General features: G+C 50.6%; 12 protein-coding genes and 3 non-coding genes across 15 annotated transcripts; 7 read left to right on the top strand and 8 right to left on the bottom strand.

Moving 5' to 3' along the window:
* Nucleotides 1–699: 699 nt before the first annotated feature.
* Nucleotides 700–3,821, top strand: KAP95 (karyopherin beta; the record flags this gene model as incomplete). Its single annotated transcript, XM_041705944.1, has 9 exons — nt 700–739; nt 822–880; nt 981–1,787; nt 1,840–2,468; nt 2,531–2,747; nt 2,797–3,129; nt 3,182–3,419; nt 3,473–3,584; nt 3,638–3,821. The coding sequence occupies 9 exons, from the start codon at nt 700–702 to the stop codon at nt 3,819–3,821; spliced, it is 2,619 nt and encodes an 872-aa protein (XP_041558378.1).
* A 1,244-nt stretch (nt 3,822–5,065) lies between these two features.
* On the top strand, nt 5,066–5,734 carry RPS22 (40S ribosomal protein uS8; the record flags this gene model as incomplete). Its single annotated transcript, XM_041705943.1, has 2 exons — nt 5,066–5,198; nt 5,475–5,734. 2 exons carry the CDS (start codon nt 5,066–5,068, stop codon nt 5,732–5,734), a joined length of 393 nt encoding a protein of 130 aa, XP_041558377.1.
* Nucleotides 5,735–6,109: 375 nt separating this feature from the next.
* On the top strand, nt 6,110–7,323 carry APUU_50893A (phosphoglycerate mutase family protein; the record flags this gene model as incomplete). The annotated part of the gene is made up of 3 exons (XM_041705942.1): nt 6,110–6,145; nt 6,245–6,564; nt 6,654–7,323. 3 exons carry the CDS (start codon nt 6,110–6,112, stop codon nt 7,321–7,323), a joined length of 1,026 nt encoding a protein of 341 aa, XP_041558376.1.
* A 200-nt stretch (nt 7,324–7,523) lies between these two features.
* On the bottom strand, nt 7,524–9,369 carry APUU_50892S (uncharacterized protein; the record flags this gene model as incomplete). The annotated part of the gene is made up of 2 exons (XM_041705940.1): nt 7,524–9,053; nt 9,115–9,369. The coding sequence occupies 2 exons, from the start codon at nt 9,367–9,369 to the stop codon at nt 7,524–7,526; spliced, it is 1,785 nt and encodes a 594-aa protein (XP_041558375.1).
* A 449-nt stretch (nt 9,370–9,818) lies between these two features.
* PSD1 (phosphatidylserine decarboxylase 1) lies at nt 9,819–11,459 on the top strand (the record flags this gene model as incomplete). The annotated part of the gene is made up of 1 exon (XM_041705939.1): nt 9,819–11,459. The coding sequence occupies one exon, from the start codon at nt 9,819–9,821 to the stop codon at nt 11,457–11,459; it is 1,641 nt and encodes a 546-aa protein (XP_041558374.1).
* Nucleotides 11,460–11,820: 361 nt separating this feature from the next.
* On the top strand, nt 11,821–13,342 carry DOC1 (anaphase promoting complex subunit DOC1; the record flags this gene model as incomplete). The annotated part of the gene is made up of 2 exons (XM_041705938.1): nt 11,821–12,361; nt 12,429–13,342. 2 exons carry the CDS (start codon nt 11,821–11,823, stop codon nt 13,340–13,342), a joined length of 1,455 nt encoding a protein of 484 aa, XP_041558373.1.
* A 371-nt stretch (nt 13,343–13,713) lies between these two features.
* leu2A (3-isopropylmalate dehydrogenase LEU2) lies at nt 13,714–15,163 on the bottom strand (the record flags this gene model as incomplete). The annotated part of the gene is made up of 6 exons (XM_041705937.1): nt 13,714–13,949; nt 14,014–14,641; nt 14,720–14,815; nt 14,897–14,965; nt 15,035–15,055; nt 15,113–15,163. 6 exons carry the CDS (start codon nt 15,161–15,163, stop codon nt 13,714–13,716), a joined length of 1,101 nt encoding a protein of 366 aa, XP_041558372.1.
* A 680-nt stretch (nt 15,164–15,843) lies between these two features.
* Nucleotides 15,844–16,893, bottom strand: PIS1_3 (CDP-diacylglycerol--inositol 3-phosphatidyltransferase; the record flags this gene model as incomplete). The annotated part of the gene is made up of 3 exons (XM_041705936.1): nt 15,844–16,209; nt 16,275–16,651; nt 16,713–16,893. 3 exons carry the CDS (start codon nt 16,891–16,893, stop codon nt 15,844–15,846), a joined length of 924 nt encoding a protein of 307 aa, XP_041558371.1.
* Nucleotides 16,894–17,931: 1,038 nt separating this feature from the next.
* On the bottom strand, nt 17,932–19,729 carry ptcA (type 2C protein phosphatase PTC6; the record flags this gene model as incomplete). The annotated part of the gene is made up of 2 exons (XM_041705935.1): nt 17,932–19,538; nt 19,669–19,729. 2 exons carry the CDS (start codon nt 19,727–19,729, stop codon nt 17,932–17,934), a joined length of 1,668 nt encoding a protein of 555 aa, XP_041558370.1.
* Nucleotides 19,730–20,052: 323 nt separating this feature from the next.
* On the bottom strand, nt 20,053–20,124 carry APUU_t50022S. The gene has a single exon. It is a non-coding gene; the product is annotated as a tRNA-Ala (tRNA).
* Nucleotides 20,125–21,292: 1,168 nt separating this feature from the next.
* Nucleotides 21,293–21,364, top strand: APUU_t50021A. The gene has a single exon. It is a non-coding gene; the product is annotated as a tRNA-Ala (tRNA).
* Nucleotides 21,365–21,473: 109 nt separating this feature from the next.
* On the top strand, nt 21,474–21,545 carry APUU_t50020A. The gene has a single exon. It is a non-coding gene; the product is annotated as a tRNA-Ala (tRNA).
* An 837-nt stretch (nt 21,546–22,382) lies between these two features.
* APUU_50886S (uncharacterized protein) lies at nt 22,383–23,354 on the bottom strand (the record flags this gene model as incomplete). The annotated part of the gene is made up of 1 exon (XM_041705934.1): nt 22,383–23,354. The coding sequence occupies one exon, from the start codon at nt 23,352–23,354 to the stop codon at nt 22,383–22,385; it is 972 nt and encodes a 323-aa protein (XP_041558369.1).
* Nucleotides 23,355–23,697: 343 nt separating this feature from the next.
* On the bottom strand, nt 23,698–24,717 carry APUU_50885S (terpene synthase family protein; the record flags this gene model as incomplete). The annotated part of the gene is made up of 2 exons (XM_041705933.1): nt 23,698–24,380; nt 24,438–24,717. The coding sequence occupies 2 exons, from the start codon at nt 24,715–24,717 to the stop codon at nt 23,698–23,700; spliced, it is 963 nt and encodes a 320-aa protein (XP_041558368.1).
* A 647-nt stretch (nt 24,718–25,364) lies between these two features.
* Nucleotides 25,365–27,396, bottom strand: APUU_50884S (cytochrome P450; the record flags this gene model as incomplete). The annotated part of the gene is made up of 8 exons (XM_041705932.1): nt 25,365–25,530; nt 25,613–25,773; nt 25,858–26,304; nt 26,369–26,444; nt 26,508–26,573; nt 26,656–26,935; nt 26,996–27,127; nt 27,177–27,396. The coding sequence occupies 8 exons, from the start codon at nt 27,394–27,396 to the stop codon at nt 25,365–25,367; spliced, it is 1,548 nt and encodes a 515-aa protein (XP_041558367.1).
* Between the last annotated feature and the right edge of the window lie 586 nt (nt 27,397–27,982).

The raw sequence follows: 27,982 nt of genomic DNA, 5'->3' as shown, positions 1-27,982 counted from the left end.
TGTCAATGAGAGTCATGGAGTTGGACGGTGCTTTTGCTGTATAAGTTCTTCAAGGAAGAAAGTCTCTACAGAAAAGAACTCGATTTCGACTATTTGTAAAACAAGACCCGGCTTGGTTATCAATATTCTTTTTTTCCTCTCGTTTTTATTCACCCGCTCTCCTTAAGAACTGGCCTCTCTAGTCTCAGCCTAAGGGAAGCCAAGGCTAGATTTTATTCAACCAGCTCGACTCGCTTCTTTTTTTGTCGTCTTTTATATTTTTGAGGCTTACAAGACGAGGAACTCTGCTCATTTCAAGAGTCAAGAGCTGTTTCGTCTGGGCATTTTTATATTGTGCGGTTGCTCCTGATTCCTACGGTCCGCGGAAAGTGGTGCATGCCTCCAGATCCGCCGTCCAGCTCCTCGTCATAATCCACAAAAACAACTTGAACCTCCCGCCCTCCTCCCGTTCTCACAACCACCACCATTACCACCACTGCCATTTGCATAAGCCCTCCTCTCCTCCCTCCATACGACACCTCTCTTTTGCCGTGGGCTTTATTGTGCTATACACATCCTGTCTCTTACTTCTGTTGTAACCGAGAAAGAGGAGTTTTTCCCTTTCCTTCTTCCCCTCCCTCCCTTTTCCTTTCCTTTTCTTTTTTCTGGAATCTCTGCTACTGGCTTGTGATTCTGGTATTATCAACTCAATAATCCAATATGAATGTCACTCAGGTGTTGGAAGGCACCATCTCGCCAGGTAAACTCGATCTCCTGAGACTTGTCTGAAAGTATGTTCTGGGACCGGTCTTGCTAATCCGTTTCCCTCGCCTAACCTATAGATGCCACCACACGTACCAACTCTGAGCAGCAGTTGCTCCATGCGGCAGAGGTCGACTTTGTACGTATACTCCTATTCTGACTCTCGCCGTTACTCCTCGTTTTTGGGGCAAAATTCTCTGGGTTTCACTCGCTAACGCTGTACCCCTCGTCTACTTTAGGCCGGATATCTCGTCACCTTAGGTCAAGAACTCGCAAATGAAAACTCCGCATCCCACATCAGAACCGCCGCCGGTCTCGCTCTAAAGAACGCTTTCACCTTCAGGGATCGAGAAAGACTAAACGAAGTTCAACAAAAATGGCGCCAGCAAATTACCACAGAAATTAAGGCGCAAGTCAAGAAACTGGCCATCGACACACTCGGCTCCAAAGATGGGCGGGCCGGTCAGTCAGCTGCTCAGTTTATTGTCTCTATCGCTGCCATCGAGCTGCCACAGAATGAATGGCCCGATTTGATGCAGGTTCTCGTTCAGGGTGTCGCGAGTGGATCCGATCAAATGAAGCAGGCCTGCCTGATCACCATCGGTTTCATTTGCGAATCTCAGGATCTGGAACTTCGAGAAAGTCTGGCTGCACACTCCAATGCTATTCTTACGGCTGTTGTTCAGGGGGCTCGTCGCGAGGAGCAGAGCATGGACATTCGATATGCCGCTATCAAGGCCCTCAGTGACTCTGTAGACTTTGTACGATCGAATATGGAAAATGAGGGCGAACGGAACTACATCATGCAGGTTGTTTGTGAGGCTACGCAGGCTGATGACCTCCGTGTCCAGGCCGGTGCTTTCGGTTGTCTGAACCGTATTATGGGTGCTTACTACGATAAGATGAGCTTTTACATGGAGAAGGCTCTGTTTGGCCTCAGTATCATGGGAATGAAGAGCGAGGAGGAAGATGTAGCCAAGCTTGCTATTGAATTCTGGTGTACCGTTTGCGAAGAAGAAATTGCTATTGAAGATGATAATGCTGCGGTAAGTTTTGCCCCGCTCTTCTCATCGCTGAGTTTTTGCTGACTATAATTAGGCCCAAGAGGAGGGTTTGACTGATGTCCGCCCAATGTATGGCTTTGCGCGCATTGCTTGCCGCGAGGTTGTCCCAGTGCTTTTGCAGTCAATGTGCAAGCAGGATGAAGATGCAGGAGATGACGAGTACAACGTTTCCCGTGCGGCCTACCAGGCCCTGCAACTATACGCCCAGTCCGTTCAGGCTGAGGTCATTCAGCCTGTCCTGGCTTTCGTTGAGGAGAACATTCGCCATGAAGATTGGCGCCGCAGAGACGCTGCCGTGGCCGCCTTCGGCGCGATCATGGATGGCCCATCCCCTCAGGTTCTGGAGCCTCTGGTGAAGCAGGCTCTGCGTGTTCTCGTCAGCATGATGGAAGACAGCTCCATCCAGGTCCGTGACTCTGCTGCCTACGCCCTCGGCCGCGTTTGCGACTTCTGCTCCGAGACTCTCGACCCTGACGTCCACCTTCAACCCCTTATCTCTTGCCTCTTCAACGGCCTTGCAAGCTCTCCCAAGATTGCTAGCTCATGTTGCTGGGCATTGATGAACGTTGCCGACCGTTTCGCCGGTGATCCTGGTGCTCAGACCAACCCCATCTCGAAATATTTCGAGGAGAGCGTGAAGTCGCTCTTGACGCTTACGGAGAGGTATGTTTTTTGCTTGTTTATATCTAGCTATATATTTTTCGTGCAGGTCTAACTTCGTACAGACAAGATGCGGATAACCAGCTTCGAACCGCTGGCTACGAAGTTCTCAACTCTTTCATCACAAACGCTGCGAATGACAGCCTTCCCATGGTTGCCAACCTTTCCGATCTTATCCTTCAGCGCCTGGAGCAGACCATTCCCATGCAGCAGCAAGTCGTCAGTGTTGAAGACCGTATCACTCTTGAGGAGATGCAAACCGGCATCACTAGTGTTGTTCTAGTAAGTAAATGAAATTTCTCCCTGTGTGGTCATTTACTAATTTAATTAGGCCATTGTCCAACGTCTTGAAGCCGAAATCAAGCCCCAGGCTGACCGCATCATGCACACCCTGCTTCAAGTTCTCTCCACAGTTCCTCCTAAATCCAGCGTACCTGATGTTGTGTTCTCGACGGTGGGTGCGGTCGCTGGTGCTCTGGATGAAGAATTTGAGAAGTACATGGAGCCTTTCAGCCCGTTCCTCAACAACGCCCTCGGCAACCAGGAGGAGCCGGGTCTTTGCTCAATGGCCATTGGCTTGGTCAGCGATATCTCTCGTGCATTGAACGAGAAGATCTCGCCGTACTGTGACGCCTTCATGAACCACCTCATGAACAACTTGAGCGTTAGTAGACCCTGCTCCATCATCCTATATATTTTTCTAACTTTATCTACAGAGTGCCACAAACCAGCTCAAGCCTGCCATTCTTGAGACGTTCGGAGATATTGCTCAGGCTATTGGCGTACAATTCGATAAATACCTGACCGTTGTTGGCCAAGTACTGAAGCAGGCCTCCTTGGTCACCGCAAGCTCTGATGTCACCATCGAAATGTTGGATTATGTCATTTCCCTTCGTGAGGGTATCATGGATGCCTGGGGTGGTATTCTTATTGCTTACAAGGGCAGGCCACAAGGTACGATAAGCCCTGGTTTTCATCACTACGAGTAAGTGCTAACTATTTTGCAGTGAAATCCCTGGAGGAATTCGTCCAGCCTATTTTCGAACTCCTTCGCCTTATTTCTCAAGATCCCAGTTCTCGCAGCGAAGGGTTGATGCGGTCATCTATGGGTGTCCTTGGGTAAGTTCGATCACTGGTGACCCTGTGAAAGTTTATATACTAACTAGCTCTAGTGACCTTGCTGATGCGTACCCTGACGGTTCTATCGCCGCCTTCTTCCGTAATGAGTGGGTCACAAGCTTGGTGAGGGAAACCAGAACCAACCGCGAATACGGTCCCCGCACCATTGATACCGCTCGCTGGGCTCGTGAGCAGGTCAAGAACCAGATCAACATGCAGGGCGGTGGAATGTCATAAAACACTCCTGCGTGGATATCATTTTCTACCACCAGTATTCCCCGACGAGGCGTGCGACGATCTGGAAGATAACCTCACGGTCCGAGGTTTCTATCTTGGAGCTCCTCTCAAGAGGCACACCCAAAGTGCCGTGCCCTGAAATAGCGGCAAGCTGCCAAACAATTTCCCAGGCAGTTTGTGACAGCACATATGGCGGTCTCCCCCAACACATGCCCCATCTCACTATCTATACCCCCGACACCTCATTTTCTCCCCTACACCCTACCCTACCTTTTGACTTTTGTCTTCTCCCCTCGGATAAATGTCGTTAGGCATCGTCCTTCGCTTTTTTTCGGACGCTTCCCCTTGTTTCATGACCTGTCCCAAATGCATGATCACACCATGTTGCACAATTCAATTCATCTCCCTGTCTTTTGCTTAATTTTTTCTCATCATTAGACTCACGCACTTTACCCCCCATCTCATGTATGCCCGAAGTCATGTAACCCCTAAAGATACACCGCCATGAAGTATTTGATCCATGCTAGTATAATCTGACCCTCAACCCCTACACTACCCAAAAGAACCTGTATAGAGAATGATGAAAACTTTGAAAAAGCATATCAATTCAAACGTTGTAAAGTTCCGGGAGTTCCGGCGCATACGGAACTTGCAATATCTGATACGTTGCCTGAGGCATGAATATCTTATCATCACGTGAGTGGTGATAAGGGTAAAAGTTGAAAACCCTAAGCGCGCACATCCGTGAAATCTCAACTCCACCGCTATTGATCAACCTCCTGATCTCGACAACCTCGTTCACTCCAGCACCGTCGGCACCTACCATCGAGGTATGTTTTACTTGCAAAATTCCCCCCTTCTACAGCCTCACAGCTAGTCTGGGAGAGCAATCACTGCGGAATTTCTGGCCACCCAATTCCCCGGAGTTGCGACCGGAGGAAAATGAGATCTTGCTGGGAAAGAAAAAGTTTTTGATGCAGAACTTCCGACCCGAAGGCTCAATGGGACCAGAAACTTCTCCAACGTGATACGCATCTCTCATTACGGCACGGGCTGAAGAACCCTTTTGATTGTTGCAACCATAAGGGCACTCTTTGCGCTCGAGGACTACTGGTGGCTGACTATGTAAAACCCGAATCCCCTAACCGGGGGATGAAGGGTTTCTTGTAATACAGATACCTCATCTCCAGTTTTACTCTTACTCGATTTGAGAATCTCGATCTCTATCCCTCAACACCGACAAAATGGTCAAGACTTCCGTCCTCAACGATGCGCTCAACGCCATCAACAACGCTGAGAAGGCTGGCAAGCGCCAGGTCCTCGTCCGTCCTTCTTCCAAGGTCATCATCAAGTTCCTGAGCGTCATGCAGAAGCACGGTATGTTGACAATTATGGTTTCGATGCCCACGGAGTGAAATGGGAAAAGAGAATGGGAGTCTTGTGAGATCTTCAAAAATTCGGGCTGATAACTAGGCGGCGCTTTCGATACTTACGACGTTTTGCCCTTTAAGTGCCCGAGATATTAATCTTGTCGTATCTTTGATGCGATGGCGGAGATCTTACAAGTTTCCCTTCTCTCTTTTTCTGAGCTCTGTGTTGGGCAAACCTTTAAATCTTCGCCACAGTCCCACTAATTCTTTTTCCTGCTTCCAGGCTACATCGGTGAATTCGAGGAAGTTGACGACCACCGCGCCGGCAAGATCGTCATCCAGCTCAACGGCCGTCTCAACAAGTGCGGTGTCATCAACCCCCGCTACCCCGTTCAGCTCGGTGAGATCGAGAACTGGGCCGTCCAGCTCCTTCCTTCTCGTCAGTTCGGTTTCGTTGTCCTGACCACCTCCGCTGGTATCATGGACCACGAGGAGGCCCGTCGCAAGCACGTTGCTGGCAAGCTCCTCGGTTTCTTCTACTAAAAAGTTTGTCCGAAAAAAAATCTGATAAAACAATGGCCCGGCATGGACAGTCGTCGTGGGTTGCGAATTGAAAATGTACAAGTCTTGGCGAGGAGTTGAGGGATGATACCTGTGCTAAACGCTAGATAGTAGTTATATTCGTTAATCTATGACCGTGTCTGGAACCTAGAATTATTCTCTTAATTTCGTAGATTTCAATCCCAAGTCAAATTCGGCGTGACAATTGAGTGTCTTATCACGGGCCGAGGTCCAGGTCAAGACCGATATATCGATAGCCCCCCGCACCCCTCGACCCCAGCTCAATCTACTCTGTTCTTTTCCTTCAACCTTTCCACTATAGCGCTACCTGTATTTGTGGGTAGTAACAAAGTCGCTATGCCCCTCGACACAATTTATCTAACACGACATGGGGTACGTCCTTCTTCTCCATCCCCGGCACCTACCCCCGCCAACCTAACCCTGTCTACTTAATGAACCACACCCACTTACATATTCCTCAAATCAACACAGCACCGCTTGAACTGGACAATCGACCACAAGACCGGCACATACACTTCCCAGTTCCCCACGCCATCGGGAAACCCCTCGGACCCAACCCTAACCTCGCACGGCGTCCGGCAGTCGCACGAACTCGCAACGCACATCGTTAGCGGGGATGTAACCCCCAAGCCGTTCCGAGTCTACTCAAGCCCCTTTTGGCGATGCTTACAGACAATTGAACCCTCCGTTAGGGCATTGGGCGAAGTGAAAAAGGCGCAGATTGGAGAGGGCGGTACAAATGGGATAGATGATCAGGCGGAGTTTGAGATACGGGTTGAGAATGGGCTTGGGTATGCATCCTCCTTCTTCTACCCTGCACCACTTTTCCCCCACTTTGGCTGGGCGCCACGCATAATGGGGTTAGACTTACTCGTACTAGGGAATGGTTCGGCTCAACAACCTTCTTCCACCACCCCACGCCTCCAACGATCTCAACCCTACAATCACTCAAATCTGGCAAAGCAGCACCATTTACTCTAAACAGCGCCCGAAAATCCCCAGTCCTTTACACTTCAACGCGGGGTGAATCAATCCCGCAACTACATAACCGCCTCGCAACTGCGTTGGCGGGTATAATCAGGGAAGTGGATGCGGAAATCGCCACGATAGAGGCATCTCTCCCTCCTGAGCAGAGAACAAGCAAGGCTATCTTTATATGCTCGCATGCGGCACCACTCATTGCGATTGGGCGCGTGCTGACGGGGAATATGCCCGCGGATTCCAGTGAAGAGGATTTTTATGTTTATACAGCGGGGTTGAGTACCTTTCGGAGGAGGGGCGGCGGGCCTGCTGCGTCAGAACCGGGGAAGGGTCTACTGGCAGATGGGACGAGGATTGCGAACCCAGATGTCACGGTTGTGCCAGAATGGGAAGGTGGAAGAGGAGTCGGGGGTGGGTGGGATTGTGTAGTGAACGGGGATTGTAGCTTTTTGAGCGGTGGTGCGGAGAGAGGGTGGCATTTCAATGGGGAGGAGTCTTTTGACACGGGGCCAATGACAGAGCCGGCAGTTCCAGCAGATGGTGAGCTGAGACTGGGAACAAAGTTATAGAGACTACGCATACTTGCATATATCCAAATTTTATAGACTAGATATGCTATCTATACGGTTGCCTATTGAATGAAGAAAGGCATGACGCTATTTAACAAACTCCATATTTCGAACCCAATAACGATACCTACGCTAATTCCAAACAGTAACGCCAAGTAGAAAAGGTGCAAGCAGAAGCACGACTAGTACCTAAGTTGTACCTAGTGTGCTTCTTGGGGTATCGCAGTTTGGGGCACGTTCGGAGCTTCGGGCCCTGTGTCAGTGAGAGAAACCCGATCAGAATTGCCGGCTCCGTCGTCCACACCGGGTGAATGCTCCTCTGGATTCTCTGCTACCGCCGCTTCTTCTTCTTGTCGACGTCGTTCTTCCTCCTGTCGTGCTATTTCAGCATTTCGCGCAGCCTCCGCCGCATTGCGTACCTCAATGTGCCTCTCTCCCACACCTGGTACTAGGCTGGCGATAAAAAGGGCCGCTGACCGCTCCACTCTTCGTAAATTATGGTATGCCCCAGCGGCCCAACTTGCCTCGCGATCGGGCTGCACTCTGACTCCTTGGTTGGTTGTTGCTTCTGCACCCTGTGGAGCTGGCTCTGGCACAAAGTGCACCAGGCCTTCGAGATGTCGCTGAACAGGAGCGAAAATCATCTCGTACAACCGCCTTGGTACGCTAGTTTCTGAAAGGATTGCAGCTATTACAGCGAGGGTCACATAGAGTAGTCGTGTTTGAGAACCAGGTTGGCTGAACATATGACAGAAAAAGTAAAGTCGCATAAAAAGCCACAGCCGTCTCAAATTTCGCCCCAAGCCAAACTGTCCGTCGGCTGCAGGTCTTTGGTTCAGTACGGCTTGACGAACGACATTTTCCATAACCGCGGCGTCTGCATTTTGTTGTACATTGGGTTGTTGGCCATTGGTGGAAGATTCTGTTCCGAGTGTTTGCGTTGTACCAAGTGTCCGAACCGCACCCGATGCATTTACTGAAGACGCACATAGAGCCTGGTAACCACTAGGTGAAGAGACGAGGTACAACTCGCCCATCGAACCATGTGAGGGGCCAAATTGAGTGGGCAGAAGGCGAGGCTGGCGAAGCTCATCCGCGCGCGTGGAAATGTCAAAGACGCGGGTGATTAATGGCTCAATATACTCGCCGCGTTCAGACAAGGGCCGCTGGAGTTGGGCATCAAGCAGCTTGAAAAGATGTGTGCGTAATTGAATCACATGGTCGATTGTGGGCGCAATTCCGCAGTTTAGTTGTTCTTCGGCTAAGCCGATGTACTGTTTTAGCAGCCTTAGACGTGGTCGAGCCTCTTCGGGGAGTTGCAGGCCCTCCCCTAAGTCCATGACCGACAGGTTTGGCAAGGAAGCGAAAGGTGCTGTAGTTTGTGTAACTGGAACTGATGGTCCTGGCATATAAGGCGGCAGATGGGGAATCTGCTGACGCGATGCCCAATGCGGCGGCCTTGGCCATTGAGATTCAGGAAGCGTTCGCTGTTGTATTTCGGCGAGGCGACGGCGGGCATTTTCGTGCAAGGACTGGGCGATTTCATCCCGTCTCAAAGGATTAGGCGCTCTGTACCTTATTTGCTGAGCATGTAATCCAGGGTTGTGCGGTTGGTCGTGTCTATGAGTGATGGCATGAGAAGTGTTTGAGGCACCCGTAGTAGGCTTGGTTGGGTCTGCAGGCTGCGGGGGAGAAGGTGGAAGTATAAGGTGCACTGAGACCTCGTCGCTCTGCGGGTAATCAACGTTAGCCCTCAGACCTGAATACATGTAGGGAGGAAGTGGCGCTTACATCCAGTGAACCGAACAGCGACTGCAAGGTCACGCTGTCATCTGCAAGTATCTTTCCGAGATATAATAGCTTCTGGCTTCTTGGCGCCGGTTGGGAAGGGATCAATTCTGAAATGCGAACTTTAAGGTCGGCAACCGTGATGGAGAGGGGCAGGCCTTTGAACGTGAAGCGGTTCGGCGATGGCAAAGACGGACACAATACATGGAGGGTGTAGCCCTTGACGCTGGCTCCAACCCCTGTATCCATCAGAGACATCCGTAAAGCAGAAAATGTGTTTGTAGGAGACAAAAAACGGGGAAGTCGCGGAAAGGCCAACTATGTGGAGCAAATGTGTCGAAGCTCTGGTGCGGGTCTGGGCAGCTCTATGATAACGGTGGCCTCTAGGATGCGGCGCAGTCCCCCACGAGCTGCTAATCGAGCGAAATTCCGAAATACTGAGAGCACAAATATAAGTGGGTGTTGAAGTCAAAATAATGAGAGAATAAATAATACTAATGCAGTGTAGACGCTGATGAGGAGGTTGTTGGAGCGGAGATCAGGCCGTGGAGGAGGAAGGAGACAGTTGCTATCGGCGGATTCTGCCGGGCGGTGGAGGGGTGCCAAAAACATCATCTATCGCAAAATCACATGAGTTTCTCCGGTTAAACTTCCCCACGCTTCGGCACTGCATTGCTGCATGATATCCATGGTGTGACCCTCATAATATGGCCTTGTGCCTGTCCAGATATTCTATGCCCTTTCGTCGGAACCTCACTCGCTTTTCGAGAGATAGCGTTGCATTATCAGATATGGTGTCGTTTGGATCCCCTGACCGGCTCCGGACAGGCGTCCGGTTCTTTTCGAAGTCCCGGCGCAATTACAACAATCAAAATCAGAAATCATCGCCCGGAAGCACATTTGGATCCCGACTGGGCTTTGCCCTACGGAACACCAAGGTCGAATGGTACCCGATCCCGGTTGGTCTGGGAATCGGTCTCCTAGGCATTCTTCATTATTACAAGTCTCAACGAAATGAACGATTACGTATAGAGAGGGAATCCGAAGCTTCAGGAGAGTCATTCGATTTCTCAAAACCCCCTCCGCGTCCAAAGACCCGACTCAGTGGGCCATGGCAGGTTCAAATCATGTCAACCTTGCCGTTGAAGGCAATGTCTCGTCTATGGGGTCGCTTCAATGAAATAGAACTTCCTTACTACCTTCGTGTCCCGGGTTTCAAACTATACTCGTGGGTATTTGGCGCCAACTTGAATGAAGTGGCGGAACCTGATCTTCACGTGTACCCAAACTTGGCAGCCTTCTTCTACCGTAAACTGAAGCCTGGGGTCCGGCCGCTAGATTCGGATCCGCACGCTATACTGTCTCCCTCCGATGGGCGCATTCTTCAGTTCGGTCTGATAGAGCGAGGAGAAGTGGAGCAGGTCAAAGGTGTGACGTACAGCCTGGACGCGCTCCTAGGTTCTGCCACGCCGTCTCAAGCAGACCACTCCAAGAAATTCATGGACCATCAGAATGAACCCTCGCAAAAAGATGCTGCCAACATGTCGGCAGATGAAGAATTTGCTAAGATGAATGGCATTTCCTACACGCTACCATCCCTCTTTTCTGGAGAGCACGCTGGTCTAAGAAAGCGATCATCATCCATAGATGCGTCCACAGAATCCAAAGCAGCGTCCGAAGCCCAGGTTCGGGAGGACCTTGCGCGCGGTGATGGAAGCCCTTGGTATGCGCCAAAACCCATGTCGAATAATGCCCTTTACTACGTGGTAATCTACCTCGCCCCTGGTGATTACCATCGGTTCCACTCGCCTGTACCATGGGTTGTTGAAAGCCGTCGACACTTTGCCGGCGAGCTGTTCTCCGTGTCACCCTATTTGCAACGACATCTACCTGGCCTTTTCACACTCAACGAGCGTGTGGTGCTTCTGGGTCGGTGGCGTTGGGGATTCTTCAGCTATACCCCAGTAGGCGCTACAAATGTCGGCTCAATCAAAATCAACTTCGACTCCGAACTACGCACCAATAGCCTTCTGACGGACACCGCGGCGGATGTGGCCGCCGCAGAAGCCGCCAAGCGTGGTGAGCAATACCCCGGGTTCGCGGAAGCTACATACCTTCACGCAAGCCGGACACTAGGTGGCCACTCTCTTCAACGAGGTGAGGAGATGGGCGGGTTCCAGTTGGGGAGCTCTATCGTGCTAGTCTTCGAGGCTCCCATGGGCACGCGCAAGTCGTTTGATGCCGGTTGGAAAGAGGGCCAGCGAGAAGGTGGATTGAATTGGAATATTGAAAAGGGCCAGCGGATACAGATGGGCCAAAAACTTGGCTACGTCGATGTCAAGGAGTAGGATGTAAATAAATATGCTCTCTGCGGAGCCTCTTGTTACCAGCGTTGCGCACAACTGTGTTGTATTATTTGTTATACACTACGATAATGTATCATATTCTTATTTCAGCAGCATATTTATCTAATAGATATATGACTTAATTTAATCCTCCCTTCCCGACTTCCCATTCCCACCTATCTATACATAGCTATTCACGTGACGCGGAATTCCACCGCAAGAAAGAGCTCTATCAAAACACAAACAACCCCTGTCAGTTAGTTCCCCACGAAACAACCGATTCGAACATCCCCGCTATTGGGAATATATAATGGAATCATAATAATTCAAGTCAAACATCGCAATACCAGACCCAACCACAGCGATGCCTCGCCATCTCCTCCGCAGACACCCCACGGCTCCTCCCTCCTCCGACTCCCCACAACCGCAACCGCAGCTGCCGCAGCCACAACAACGACAGCGACTAAACCATATCCCAGCTCAGGGACATTTTCAAACACCGTCTCCTAGAGTTCCGTTCCCGCAGTTACACCCTTCGTCGGGTGGGCAGATTGATCCGTCCGGTAATGTAGTAGGGGCGCCGGAGCCGGTTCGGCGCGCGGCTGCGGCGCAGGCAGCGCTCTTCTCGTTGTTTGGTAGGGGAGTAGCTGGGAGGCCGCAGGAGAGAGAGTCCATGGGCTATGAGGAGGATGAGGAGGAGGAGGAAGAATATAACGAGGAAAGCCCGTTTGATGAGGAAGAGGATGTGGAGGAGCTAAATAGTGGGAGTGTCGAAAGACGAATTGGACTAGATCCAGAGGGTAACGAGGTTGAGCTTTCGGAGGAGGATATGGAGGGAATGGTTGAGGGAGATATGGAAGAGGAGGTTATAGAGGAAGACGAGGATGAGTTGATGCAGGATCGAGGTTCGTACACTTACTTCTCTTTATACTCCTAGGCGCTTGCAGCTAACACTATCTCTTAATCGTCTAGATAAATCACCCTCGCCACTTCCCAGCGATCTCCGTGAGATTTCGTCACTCGCATCTTGGACCGTCTCAACACATAAACCTGGCTGCGGTGTAGCTGCGCTCCGGAGCCCAGATCATACGCAGTACTGGCAGTCCGACGGGCCGCAACCACATACACTTTCGCTACACTTTTTCAAACTTGTTGCCGTTGTTAAGATTAGAGTGTATCTCGATTTCAGTCTTGATGAAAGTTACACGCCTACGAAGATGATGTTTTTGGCTGGTATGGGCGGGAATGACCTAGTCGAGTTCGCAACATGGGAAGGTGAGGGTCCCTGTGGCTGGGTGGAAGTCCCACTTGAGGGAGTCGGGGGGCAAAATGGTGGATGGGTACGAAAGAGGCGCAGACGTCGCCGGGCGCGAAAATCCGTCCGACTTCAGGGCAAAAAGGATAAAGGAAAAGGAAAGTCCGCGAGTACTCTCTTCGCGGATGATTCACTGCTATCTGATCCCGAGAACCCGGGGAAGTCTGCCCGGAAGCGTGGTCACGCCCAGGAACCCGGCGTGTACGATGAAGACGCCAATACTGATGGCGGCGGCGGCGACGAAGATGATGACGATGACGACGATGAAGATCCGTATTCTGGGAGCGTGCTCAAAGCTATGGTGATCCAGATGCGCATCATGGAGAATCATCAGAACGGAAAGGATACTCATGTGCGTGGATTTCAGGTCTTTGCAAGGGATGATGACCGCCGGCGGAACGTTAATGCTCCGTCCGCGTCCGCGGATGGTCGAGTCCGCAGGCACAGTGCCCGGAAGTCTCTACGTGGTGTTAACGACGATGACGGACGAGGCGATGGCAATGTCAGCGCCGCGGGCAAGGTAGCCGCTTTAGAGGAGCCGGATTGGATGGGAGATCCAGTGATTCGGTGATCAAATCACCCATCATGGCGGTTTATTTCACTTTATGCACTATGCACTATGGGAGTTAGGGTTTTTTGAATTGATGGGCACATCATCCTTGCATTAGTGATACATCCAAAACGAAAGGATGTTTCTAATATTCGGCGTCTCGGTTTAAGATACCCGCTAGCTACTGTACTTATTAATTTCTCATGCAATGACAGATATAAGAGCAGTGCCGGTAATCAATAGGTAACAATTATGGAGGGACATCATCTTATAATAGTATTCTATTCAATTTGTTCGTATCTCATTCGGCATGACCAATGCCCCATATAGTAGGTACTTTTTATGCTCACTTTGATATTCCGTCATAAGTAGTAAGCCCTTGGCGTAGACACTTATTTTTTCAGAAGCTTCTCTAGCTCAGCAGCAATGGCATCACCGACCTCCTTAGTGGAGGCCTTGCCGCCAATGTCGCCAGTGCGCACGCCAGACTCAATAACGTTGCTCACGGCCGTCTGGACCGCGCGGGCCTCATCGAAGAGAGCGAAAGAGTACTGCATCATCAGACCGACGGAGAGGATAGCAGCGACAGGGTTGACAATGCCCTTTCCGGAGATGTCAGGAGCGGATCCTATACCGAGTATTAAATTAGTATACAAATTCAAAAGGGGATTGCGGGGGAATGGTGTACTTACCGTGGATAGGCTCGTAAATACCGTTAACCTTGCCGGTTCCATCGGGGATGCTGCTCAGACTAGCGCTGGGCAATAGACCCAGAGAGCCGGGGATAACGCTGGCCTCGTCGGAGATAATATCACCGAACAGGTTGCTAGTGATAACGATACCGTTCAGCTTGCGGGGGTCCTTGACCATAATCATGGCAGCGGAGTCGATAAGCTGGTGCTCGATCTGGAGCTGAGGGAACTCCTTGGCCATGACTTCGGTAACAGTCTTACGCCACAGGCGGCTAGTAGCAAGAACGTTGGCCTTGTCCAAACTCCACACGGGGAGAGGGGGGTTGTGTTGTAGGGCGAGGTGAGCACCGAGGCGGGTGATGCGCTCAATCTCAGCGCGGGAGTAGGGCTCCGTGTCGAGGGCAAAGCCGCTTCCGTCGTCTTCCTTACGCTCGCCGAAGTAAATACCACCAGTCAATTCACGGATGATGTTAAAGTCGACTCCGCGGCAGACTTCAGAGCGCAGCGGGGAGCTCTCGACTAGCGAGGGGGCAGCGAAGTTGCATGGTCGCAGGTTGGCGAAAGTACCCATCTCCTTGCGCAGTTTGAGGATTCCCTGTTCAGGACGAACGGCGCCAGTTCCCCATTTCTACAAACCCAACGTATCCCGATTAGTTCAGTCTTCTCTAGTTGAGTAAACTTTTGTGCGTGTCGCTGCGTCACATACCGGGCCACCAATAGCACCAAGGAACACGGCGTCGGCGTTCTTTGCGGCCTCGAGGGCCTCGTCAGTAAGAGGAGATCCGGTGGCATCAATCGATCCCTAGGTATCGGGTATGGTTAGCGTTCGCGCCCTGATTCCCAGTGTACGAAACTTTGAAGGAAGCTGGGGGTCATCGCTTACACCACCGAGCAAGTGATCCTGGAGGTTGAAGGTGACGTCGTCACGGCTCTTCTCGATCACACGAAGGATCTAGTTCGAAGCTCAGGGTTAGTCTCTCGGATTGGCCCGTTGGTCCATCGAATAGTCGAGGCGACTCACCTTGACAGCCTCTGAAGTCACCTAAAAATCACAGTATATTAGTTCCCCGCCATAGCGATTGCAATGTGTGATCCTCACCTCAGGACCGCAATGGTCACCCCCAAATACAACAATGTTAAAGGACGGCATTTTGTTGGCGCTCTTCACGCAATACTGCAAATAAAAACACAGGAAGGAAATCAGGACAGTGGACAGGTATTAGGGTGAGCAGGGGCTCCGATGTTAAAGGGAGTCGGCGGGGTGGATTTGCTCTTCCCCACGCCGACACCGGAGTGCGGTTATGTACGGTAATCCGACCTCCCCAATTGGGCCAAGTTCGTTTCTTCGTAGTATAGGACCAGGGCAGGGCCAAAGAAACACATTAAAATAACTAAAGAATCAGGGGTAAAAAGACAATTAACGACAAGGGTGAAAAATAGGTAGCAGAAGAAGAAAAGACAGAAAGAAACACAAAAACCATAGACCATCGCTAAAATAGGCTTGGTCCACGCGCCTGTTGGTAGCAGATATACACGCCCAATCCCACATAGTCCTCCCAAGCCAAATGTCCAGACATGATCTATTTATCCCGCAATGCGGGTTTCATTACCCAGAGGCTCGCCACAAAAGGGGAAGTAAAGTTGGCAAAAACTCCAAGCTCGTCCACCAAGGAAAGGACAGAGCGCCAGAGCTATGCAGAATGATATAGGCCATCTAAGATGACAGCTAACACCCAGAGGGTGTAATGATCAAGGTTAGGGGCTTTGTATTAGAGGTGAGATGTACCCCCAAGGCCCCAGTTTCGATAACAAGCTCGTGTCCTCGACACTTTAGTTCTTCCCTGCGCTGCGAGCCTTCCGGCGACTGACAAGATCTCCTTCAACCAGCCAGTTGGCTGCCTTGACCAGCTGCACGATGTTGACAAATTGCTTGAATGCCATGACTGGAAACGAGATTGAGGTAATCACCCAGGGCCAGAAGCTGTCAATCTTGTTGGCACGAGCTAACTCTAGAGCACCGGCACTCCAGGGGCTAGCGAATACGCTTGTCGAAGCGGGAGGCGGGGGAGTTCCGCCCACGGTGACACCTTGAGGGGGTAGGAGCAAGGACGGTGATAAGGTGGGAGAAGAGAAGGAGAGCAGGTAGAGGCCGATGAAGAAAAGTTCATTGAGAGCACAGCAGATGAAGAGGACAGTCTGTAGATGGAAGTCGTCAGAATAGTCTAGAACCACAGATCTCAAATAGAGCTCGCATTACTCACCCTGCTGTTGTAGTAGAGGTACAGGACCCAGCTCCGAGAAGAATCGATCTTCTTGTGGCTTTGGTTCGCACCTCCCATGCTGAGAGTTGCGTACATATGCATATAGTGAGAAGCCATGTCCAAGGCAATCAAGGATTGGAAAACAAGCGCCCATCGCGGCCATGCAGAGCTCAAGAAGACGAGAAGGCAGGCAGTTGTGCAACGGTCGGTCACCATGTCAAGCACTGCGCCGAACGTAGTGGATTGGTTGAAATAGCGCGCCGCATATCCGTCCAAAGCATCGAGCAAGCAGGACACGCTGTAAAGAATCGAGCACGTTCGTGGGTGGAGGGGCATGTAGTAGAGAGATGCAATCGCCAGAACAACTCTCACATATCCTATGGACCCGAAAATATTAGCGGGGTCGCAGCAACTAACGACCAAGAACGAGTTCCTTACCAATGATATTGGGAGCAAATAGATATACGTTTTCCTTCACTCCGTCATCATCATCATCGTCCGGTGTACCTGACCTGCTCCGTTTAGGTGTTTCTATCGCGCCGTTTCTCGTCGGCGATGCGTCGACTCCTTCGGACTGGGCGGCCAGCGCGGCCTTTTGCCTTCTAGTTCGGGCGCTCATACTTGAGGAATGTTTTAGGATAGAAGAGTGTCGCGTGTGTTTTCGGCACCTATTTATTGAAGGGCTGTGTGGGAAAAGAGAGCAGACGAGGCGACTGCGATGAGGTAGTAAAAAGGGGAGAAACCTCTTATCCGAGAGCTTCCACAGCGGGCGAATCGCGACTTCCAGGTCAAATTATTTCCAACCAGGGGGAGCCAAAACGAAGAGGTGACTAAAGTAGAAGTTCCGCGTTAGTTATTTGAGATTTAATGCGTAGAATATTCGTTGGAGAAGAGCACAGCTGGCCGCAGCGTTGCCAAATTGTCAGCTTGGGGGAGCTTATCCAACACGTACCAGTAGTATGGTTCACCCGCCTTAGGCACGCGTTTGCTCGATGGTAGCCGGAACCACAGAGAGGATGACACTCTGTTTGGGCAAACGGAACACGGACAATGATGTGTGCTCACTGTTGAATGTTGAATGGTATCTATGCGGATTTGGATTTTTTGTCCGGGTGATAAACACTACTGAAGCCCTTTTAATATTATTGATTAGTAGTTAACTAACTTGGCTCGTGCCGTACGTGTAGTCAGCGGAACGGAAGCCTGGGGATCGTCGACTCGGAAACTCGGATGCAGTTAAAGCGACGGGATAAGCTCGATAAGGCTCTCTTAGCTGCAGACAAGTGCAAAGGGGTCAGAATCCGCTTCCATGTAGTTTGAGGGGTCACAAAGAAAGAAAAGGGCGGCAGATATGAAGAGGACGTCGGGGAATAGGAGAAAGCAATAATTTCGCATGGACGAGCGCGTCCGACGCCCAGCAGGGCAATACCTCGTCACCCAACACCTGCGAATTCCCTCCTTGTAGGTAAGTAGTTGCCCGTTAAACGACTTTCGACTTCCATGATTGTTACACATTCACCTCTTCTTTTCCGCATACCAGTATTTCGCGCCTGTAAAATTGAAGGGAAAATATTTTGGTATGTATGTACAGTTTATGTATTGCAAAGGAAATGTAGCGAGAGCTCAGGGCAATTATTCGTTATATACAATGGCTGCGTCATGTCCGTGACCTGCGCGGATCTGTAGCTTCTTGTCGACGGAATTCGCGAGATTCTTTCGTTCCCAGGCTGCCTAAGCCCCCTTCCAATCGTCGCTCCCAGCCACCAAGTCGCACGACGAGGCAAGTAGCATTGTCCCCCGACTTGGTGACCTCGGTAGCGAAATTGACCACATGCCGAGACCCTTCGTCTGGAGTCTTCGCTTCTTTAATGATATCAACGACTTCTTGATCGTTGAGTGAGTCCGTGACGCCGTCCGTCATGAGTACCAAGAAAGAGTATTCCGCCGGTGCTATCTCGAAACGGCGAAGCTCGGGTTCAGCCGATACACCGATCCGTTTGGACTGTACATCACCAAAGGCACGAGTGTTCGCTAACCCGCTAATACGCTCTTCGCCAAACGAGTCGGTCACGAATGTAGCTGCATATCGTCTTAGCCGGTTGGCTTCGATGGGCGACGAAGGGTGATGGTTGGATGTGAGAGGTATAGCCTCGCCAGTGGCCGTCGAGCACAACAAGATCCTAGTATCGCCAACATGTGAGACTAGCAAACTTGACGGACTAGATGGATGCCAGAAAGGCGCGGGCGTTGGTGTGGAGATTAATACAGAGCTCGCTGTGCTTCCACCTTTGAACCGTCTCAGGCTACTGGGGCTTAATGATTGAGAACGGGCTGGCCCATAGAGAATGTCATCTTGGTAAAGCGGCCGGAAAACATTCGACAGCTCGTCATCTTGCCTTGAGGCTTGGGCGGAAACGAAATCCAAGTCTGCACGCAAAAAAGCGTACTCGAGGATTTCCTCAATTGAGACACATTTATCATCGGTTGCCGGCTTTGTCTCGCCCTCCGCGGGGTGTTTAGTTAGGTGTGAGAAGTTTGGCGGGACGAATCTTTTGAAATATCCTCCGACGAGATGTCTCCAGTTCTGCACCAGAGTTTTTTCCAATCTCCGCACCCGCATCGCATTGCTACCTTGTCGGACTGGCAGCTCGCTGCCAGACAATTCAGGCTCCTCCTCGGCCTTTTTCAAACTCGACTGCAGTTCAAACTCGGCGGCAGTGTCCTGAATATATTCATGCAGCGTATCTTGTAGAAAAGTACTACATTCAGATCCACCGTGGCCATCGAATATTCCAAAGTAGAAAACTTGCGGATCCCCGCTCGCGCTATCCGCAGCTCTGTTTTCTCGGGGTCCAGCAACATCGCGCTTAATCGTCAAGGACGACGGAGGACGCTTCGCGAAGGCAGGTATATCAATAACTCCAGCCTGGTAGGTGTCTTCATTATAAGCGCGAGTTCCTCGAGAGGTTGCGGCTCCAAAGTGATGTTTCGCGCTTCGTAGCGGAATCCGAACTACGGTCGTCTCTCGGCCGACCAGAGCTTGGAATGAAGCCGGAGAGTGCGTTATCTCTCCAGTATGTGGTACTGATGCTGAGCGGGGGAGTTTATGGAACGATGTGAGCGGGCCCCTAGGGTCTGGATGGAGGGAGGATGAGGGGAGATGCGTAACAAAATAGTCATGGAACTCGCGTCGTTTCGTAGTCCGAGGTGAGTCGGATGTTTGGGTAGTGGAAGAATAATGGCGTTTGCGAAGAGGAATGTAATCTATAAGATGAAGTCAACAATGAGCGCTTGTTTTTCAAGATCGCTTTCCCCAAGTCGTTTGCTTTTCGTGTCGTAATCTCCATTGAACTATCGGAGATAAGAAGGGGCTGGAAACAAGAATGGAGCTTACTGCGACTGTCAACCAGGGTCCAGACCCGGACAGTGACTCGCTTCGACGGAGCCAGAGTCATGAAGGTCGCGACATCGATACTTGAGGTTAAGAAGGGCCAAAGGCAGCGTTGTGGTAGGTCAGGAGAAGGGGTTCGCTCTGAGATCCAATTGTCGCGGGGGCTGATCTAATAACGTTTCCTGCGGCCCGAGCGAAGAATGCAACGGAGAAACCCCCGGCAGTTCGTGATTCCTATTCTTACCTCATCTTACATTAGGGCGTCGAAAGGCTGAGCTGGTCTTTGAAGATCCTGAATTATTTACCATTTTCTCAATGAGCTTCTTCTACCTTCTTGACACCAAAACCATACAAAAAGAAAAAGAAAAGCTCTCAAACAAAAAAATGTGGAGCAGCTGGGAATCGAACCCAGGACCTCTCCCATGCTAAGGGAACATTATACCACTAAACCACAGCCCCAACTGTTGAGATTTCGGGACACAAATAAGCAATATCAGCACAGAACTCATCCACTGATTCTACCAACGTCATCATGCCGACCGTCTCCAATCCAGCGCGTAAACACATCATCCATCGTTGTCACACCTCCTTCGGGATATACGGTTGATTGGGGCTCCAAATACCAAAACCATTCTCGCTTTTCAGTATGACAGAAACTATCTGATCTAATCAATTCGGCATCAAAATATTGATGCTTGTTTAATCGCGATCCCTCGAGCTATTTCCATTATCAACCCATTCCATCAGCTTCACACTGGGGCAAAGACAGACTCGGGCACATTAGACCAGGAATATCATCGAGGTTGGTGCTTGGATATTTATCTCGTGCATCTCTAGCCTTTCTATACAACCTCTTCCGTTCACCTGAACATTTCCCTAATCACGTCGAGAGGTCGAGGATTACTACTAGGTGTTCACTAGGCTGCTCGTGACTCGTTGGGCGTCATGCTGTGCTGTCGCAGGCGCCAGAGTCTCAAGGTACAGTTGTTTTCAAACACTAATAATATTACCCATTAATTCAGGTCCGAGTCACGGCCAATATATTGGGCGTGTTCAGCATCGATGCTACCTTTCGCCAGGGAGACCATGTACCATCTGGTGCTTCCAGCAACACTTCAACCCTCCTCGGAATATAGCGGCAGGGAGGTATTACAGCATAGCACGACATCCTGTTTTATTCGGTCTCACTCAATGAGCTCCTCTCCTGAGGCCTTATGGTCAACCAGCCGGTACCAATGAGAAGGAATCGAGACATGAGCCACGGCGATATATTCAATTACCACTCTTTAGTACAAGAATGTCTGCGGTGTCAGAGCTTATCCGGTCTGTGGCTCTGCTGGGGTGAATACACGACCTATCAGACAACCAAGCCAGCCGCCACCGGTGCACAGCCGGTGCTGATGTATATCCCGCTCCGTACGCGCTGCCCATACTCCTGGTCAGCATGGAGCTGTTCCAGGCGCCCTCCTCGCATCTATGATACGATCATATCAGGCAAACCCCGCAAGCTACCACGAGAACAGTCTCCAAACCATCGCCGCATGGGAGGCTATTTGATGGAACCGCAAACCTGCAACCCCTCCGGTGCGCCAATCCTTCGCACCCGGCAACTGGGTTATAACAAGATGGGGCTGTGGTTTAGTGGTATAATGTTCCCTTAGCATGGGAGAGGTCCTGGGTTCGATTCCCAGCTGCTCCACATTTTTTGCCTCTATCGCAGGCAATCTCGGTGTTGATATTTTTTTTTACGTCCTGTGGAACCCCCGCCGAGACTGTGGAGCGCTCCCTCGACCGAGTGCATATCAAATGGGGCTGTGGTTTAGTGGTATAATGTTCCCTTAGCATGGGAGAGGTCCTGGGTTCGATTCCCAGCTGCTCCATATCGTTTTGCACTATCTTGAGACGATGCAATTCGCTTTTTTAATGGTGTCTTTTCATCCTGCATATCAGAATGCTGCGGTGGAGCCGTAGCCGTTGTGGCGTTAATATAGGCACGTGACATGTACCTCGCTTAGGGCTGAGCATTGACCGTTCATCCGCCTAGGTGGTAGGAGATCGATTATAGAACAGGTAGGCGCAAATGATCCATTTACGGCAATTGCTGTTTCCTAGGTGGAAGCATTGGATGGTGTTGTTTCCGTTTTTGGGACGCCATCGCGCCTTCCAATAATCCTACGTCTGGGCCATAGTCTCTCAAAGCAAGAGCAGTAAACCCCAAGCCGATCGCTCTTTCCTATCTGCCTCCGTGCAAAATCGCGCTTCCATTTAGGTACTGTACAGACCCTGCCGCTATCTGTAAGGCAGGCACGATGGGAAGCCTGAGGTGCGTCGCACGCCTCTGTCGCGAATCGCCGATCGTTCCTTCTGTTCAAACCGTTGCACCTTCCTCGCATCACTGCTGTATCTATAGCATGCTGTACGGAAAGCACGAGAGACCACATCATCCGCCGCTCCTTCCCTTCCAGAGTCCAGACGGGATGTGGGCAGGCACGATCCCTGCCCACCCAAGGTGGCTGTACCTTCCTTCTAGGTTGAACTGCAATATGTACTATTCTCCGTAGCTCAGACTGTTGGTATTACACAGTTGTATTCTTTCGGTTTGGACAGAAATGGAGATATCATATTAAAGGGCATCGAAGCTTGTCAGAGAACTCCCCAGGGAAATGCATTGGTATGAACAGAGATACAATAAACGTGGACAACAAACCTACCGTCCATCAAGAGTAATCGCTGACCCTGTTTTCACAAAACTCCCAAAACTCCTTCGCTCTTCCTGTACCGCCGTTTTCTTCGACTTTCATCGCAGTCAATAATCTCTCCGCCACGTTATCGTGGATCCGACCGAAGGGTATAACATAGCAGCCGTTATTCTGCAGAGATATGTCAGGGCTAAGGCCGGCATATAGCTCTGTATGGGCGGCACGCTCGGGCTTGTGTAGCAAGGGATAAGATAGCAGTTTCATCAACTTTGCGTTCTTTAATAAATCCGAGTTTGCGGCCCCGGGGTTCAATGCGACACTGGTAATCCCGCGGTTTCCGTATCGGCGTGCGAACTCGGCAGACAGGAACCAGTTACCTGTTTTTGAGTTCAGGTAGTTTCGAACATTGTCCTTTGGCGGGGTAGTAAGCTCAGATATGATGATGCCCTCCGCAGGCGAGGAAAGCTCTGCCACCTGACTGCTTGTCCAGATTACTCTCACTGATCCAGGAGACGAAGACGCCGAGGTAGCTGCTTCAAGTAGAGGAAGCAGCAATTGCGTGAATAAAAAGGGGCCAAAGCAGTTGACTGCTAGTTGAAGCTCATAGCCTTGCTTTGACACGCTGCCCAGGGGTGGCTGGGATACACCAGCATTGTTCCAGAGGACATCAATCTTTGATTCTTTTTCTTTGAACGCATCTGCGGACTCTTTGATACCTCTGAGATCATCGAGTTCGAGGACAATAAAGTCTAAATAGCCTTTGTGGTCAGGCACGGCATCTTGAATTGCTTTGACTGCTCTCTTTGCTTTTTGCTCCGTCCGCCCCGTGATGTAGACCCTGCCGCCATGACGATAGAGTATCTTTGCAAGCTCGAAGCCAATTCCGGAGGTGCCGCCTGTTATGAGAAAGACCCTGTCTTCTTGGGGTGGGAGGTCCTTCCCGGTGAAGGTTGGGCGTGGGGGGAAGAACTGCGAGAACTGGGCACCCATTTCTTAAAAAGGAAGTATTTTCAGAGAAACTAGGAGGGCAAAGTTGGGGGGGCAGATTTAGGCTTATTATGGCTGGGGAAGTGAGGTTGTGACTTTTGAAAGGGTGATAACAGGCATGTAGATAGATATTGAAGGGGAAAGAGTGATGAAACAAAAGAACATCAAGATGGACAAAAAGGTGGACAGGGAAGAAGGTGAGGAAAAAGGAGGGGGAGCTTCTGGCAGCGAAGGAGCTCACTTCTTTGTCTGGTGTTACCGTGCAGGCAGACGGGCTTTGTACAACGTCGGGCCAGACTCAGCCCGACCAACGACCCTATCATAATCTGCTTACTTCTACCTCTCCCTAGTTGACACGATACCGCGGGCAGCAAATGCTCCACGCCAAGTTCCCGACATGGCTCAACTTGACTGCTTCCAGGTACGTCTTCAAGTCATCAGAAAGCCAGTCACAGCTGTGCGCCTTGTCCACAATCTCACAGTACTGTTTGATATAGTGCTTGATCTGCGTCATGCACGCCCTTTTCGCCTCCGTCTCACCAACCGAGCGCTCCTGCATAATCACCCAGATCGCATTATAGACGCAGTCATGTCCCGCGCGCCGGGCCTCTTCGCGCTCTTTGTTCCACGAGTAAAGGTCATTTGTGAGACTAATTGCGGCATATCCCGGTCGCGCGAGCTCCATGCAGAGCTCAAGTTCATTATCGGGAATACTAAGGGCCATTCCAAAGGTCAGTGTTCCGAACCAAATCAATTCCCCGGCATCGATGATTCTACAGGGAAGGTATTCGTCCAGGGTGTACAATGGCCGCGACCGCGACTCAGCCGCCAGCTGCAGGAATTTGGCCCATGCTTTTCTCGTAGTAACTGCGCGCTCTGGGTCAATTGCGGCCATCTCCTTGATGACCTGTGTCTGCAGTTTCTTGGCTTGCAGATGCTGTATACCGCTCAACCCCTCATTAAACTGTTTCTTCAAGGCATCTCCTGCAGATGTGTCTGTTCTCGAATCTATGAGTTCCTCCATCTTGTCTAACAAAAGGTACGTTAGCTGGCTTATTTTACTCTTATCTCGACAAGTCTACTTACCGTCATAGAGAAAGGCAAATTCGTTTGCGTACGAAATAACCTCCAGCCGCTCCGGGAGACACTCCGGCACACACGCCCGCATAAAGCTGAATGTCTCGCCCAGTCCACCCTTGTAGCCCCCTACAGGTCGGACGTAACGATTCCAGTCCCTTTGAGCTCGCATCGTACCGACGATTTCTTTATTGTCAGGATCCGCATGGACCCGAAGCGGGATGCCACCATCAAGGCCGTGGGTCTTGTAGGCGCGGGCGTCAATTTCGGTCGAGTATCTATAATCCATGATCGAATCGTTGGGATAAAGGTGGACGATATGGATAGAGTGGTAAGATGGTGTCAGATGGTGTCAGATGGTCTTCGTGCAGCCATTGTACTAATACTCGCTGACATGGTGACCGAGCTTTATACCATCAGCCTCGAGTTTTGCGATGCATTATACGCCCCTCTGGGCTGCATAACTTATAGCCGCAGTTGGCCTGAAGTATTACAGTACAGGTTGTTTGAAGTGATATTGCTTGTTTTGCACGACCTCATGAGTTGAGCATTACGGTAAATACAGGCCAACCCGCCACCAGCATGTAAATTGCATGTCCATCCTGTGCTGCACACCTCTCACTCAAAGCCTTTGATTATGACACGCACGATCAGCAACTGTATCTCCGATAGGCTAACTATTACCAAGCATTACTCAGGTAGCATCGATCTTGTCTCCGGGCAATTTATGATTTGCCCGATGTCCGAGACACCTGTCCGGCGGGGGGCCTGAAAAGTTGAGGCTCTCTTCCTTAAACGGATTAATTACGGTCACGCAAGATTCCAAGGTTAGGTAGGTATGCATATCCCATCAGTGCTTATCGAAGATGACATTCGAAGCCCGGATAATACGAGTATTAGGGACCTATAAGCCCCCGTTATCGCAATCTTTCCGTGTTAGCGAATCAAAACCCTAACACCTTTCGTATCAACCTTTGGCAGTGGAATAAGGAAATCATGCACATGCTTCACATCGCTCTCGTCCGTTTCAAACAGCTCCAATTCGGGGCCTCCGGGTCGATGCAGAACAGCTAGGCAGAGACTTAACTCTGCCATTGCTAGACTGAAAGAAATACATTTTGGTTAGCTGCACGCACATAGAAGGTAAAGATATGCGGTAGCTAGCTACAGATGAGTATACGCACTTCATCCCTAGACAACTTCGTGATCCCCGACAAAAGGGGACATAATTTCGGTTCATAGCTGGATTAATGGCGCCGAGCCAGCGCTCAGGGACGAATTGATCAGGATCTGGGTAGACTTTTGGATCAGAATGCATGAGGTATGCAGACATGCCGACTGGAGTCTGCAAGCCAAAGGCCCAAATTAGACAAGGTATCATGAAGACCCAGAGAAGGGCAACCAAAATGCAATGCAATGCAATACATACACCCGGTGGAATGGTAAACCTTCCATACTGAATCCCCAAGTCCGGCGAAATCCTCGGCAATCGATGCATAACACCATAACTCAGCCGCAACGACTCTTTAATAACAGCCTGCAGATAAGGCACCTTCTCAAGCTCCACCCAGCTCGGTACTCGTCTCGGCCAATCCGCCATAACTTCCCTGAGTTCATCGCGAAGTCTCGCGCGAACCTCCGGGCGATCGAGGATGTAGAACGAGGCGAACCCGATTGTGCGCGCTGTGCTTGCTGTTCCGCCGCCGAGGAGGACTTGAGCTTCCTTTGCGAGACGCTCGGGGGACCGCTCTGACTCGGGCATGTCGCTTTGGGCTACATGGTGGAAGAGGGAGGTTGTGGTGTTGGTGTTGGTGTTGGTGCTGGTTTTGCCTGTGTAGCTGTTGCTGAAGATTCGATCGATGTTTTCTCGGGCGACCTGTTGCGTGAGGGATGGTTGTTAGTACACACTCGCTACCTGGTCGTAGGCTGTGTGTACTCACTCTCTTGAATTCATTAAAGACTTGGCCCTGGGGAAAGAACCAGAGCAGATACCGTTCCGGGACGTAGCTCACGATTCTAATCAGATCAGTAAGAGCGCGGCTCCAATACTAAATATTTGCAGAAATAAGTATAGCATACCTCACAAGACTCGGCAGTCCCGTAAAGAGCGGGATCGATCTCACAAGCATATGAATCAAATTATACCTACGCCAGCCAGCCCCATGCCTTAGTCTTAGTGTCCATCCAGTCAAGTAGTCACATCCACACCCGTTGCGGTTTTACATACCAATAAGGCGCAAACTCGGGATGATCCAAGAACCTCCCTCCCTCGTCCTGATCATCCAGACATATCTTCGCAATAATATCTCCCGAGAACGCAGCAGAAGCGTGGTCGAGCCGTACAACTGTCCCCGTGCCCGCAAGAGCGCGCAGTCGCTGCTCGAACTTGCTTGTTACCTCTGCAAGCATGGGCTGCAGTGCCTGGATGCTCACGCGCGAGAAGAAGGGCTCGAGCGGTTTGCGGCGTTTGCGGTGGAGGGTGTGGTCTACGGTTAGGAGGTGGGAGCCTGGATATGTAAATATATTGTTAATGGTAGAGATAAAGGGAGGGAGGGATGGAGGCCTACCGTCAAAATCAATTCCCTTGCAGAATACATCGTAGTGGTTTGTCCGGCGCCTGCTTTCCGTCACGTAGATCTCGGTGTAGAAGTCTGGGTCGTGGATGGAGAGTTCGTCTGGGTTGACGCGGATGATTGGGCCTGTTTAATCTCAGAACGAGACCTTCAGGTGAATAAGTGGTAGGTATACCGTAGACTTGATGCATCCGCTCGATCTCAAAAATGTACTTCCCGTTCTTCCAGTAGTCGAAATAGAACTCATACCAGCCCGTTGCGGCGGCGAGCTTGGAGCCGGGGAACTTGGCTAGAGGCGAGAAGTAGAGGCGATAGATGATGAGGATAGCATTGTATATCAAAATTGAAAGGGCCAATGGAGGCACTGAGAGTGTAAAGAGGGATATGAGAGCCATTTCAATTGTTTTTCTCTCTTCCTGTTTCTTGGTGGAGTATTCGATAGACTAGAATGGGTGATAAACTATATCGGAGTAGGCTCGTGCGGTTTGGGATTACGATATACAGCTTTATGTTTGTTTCAGTACTGGTAGGCTGAATGTGGTCCTTTGCATATGCTTTAAGCCGCTTCTGGAGTACGAGAAATACAGTGACAATTACAAGTCGTTGTCTCTGCCAATGTATAGGAAGGACCAAGTATGAGTTACTCCTGCTACTACAAGTGCGGCTGCTATCAAGGTCGGTGGAATACTTGGCCCATGACAACAGGTTAAACGAGACAACAAGGCTGTCTAAGAGCATTATTTGGATCTGGGAGGCTCTGTTGCCTCCCAGCGAATATAGAATATCGACCGTATCACTCGGTTCTTCGGATTCCGAGCTGTTCGGACTTAATGACACGAGCGCCCAACCCCTCAGTTCAATTCACACGAGGCTGAGGGATGAGTTGTGCTTATGGTAACACAGGCGGCTAGGCAAGCATTGGCCGTTTGTCCAATTGAAACAGTTCCGATACCTCCCACCCCCAAATCATCTTGGAAACAC

Source organism: Aspergillus puulaauensis, chromosome 5, assembly GCF_016861865.1.
Source record: "Aspergillus puulaauensis MK2 DNA, chromosome 5, nearly complete sequence".
Taxonomy (NCBI): Eukaryota; Fungi; Ascomycota; class Eurotiomycetes; order Eurotiales; family Aspergillaceae; genus Aspergillus; species Aspergillus puulaauensis.
Note: the sequence above shows the minus strand (reverse complement) of the source record. Positions and strands in the feature narration are given on the sequence as shown.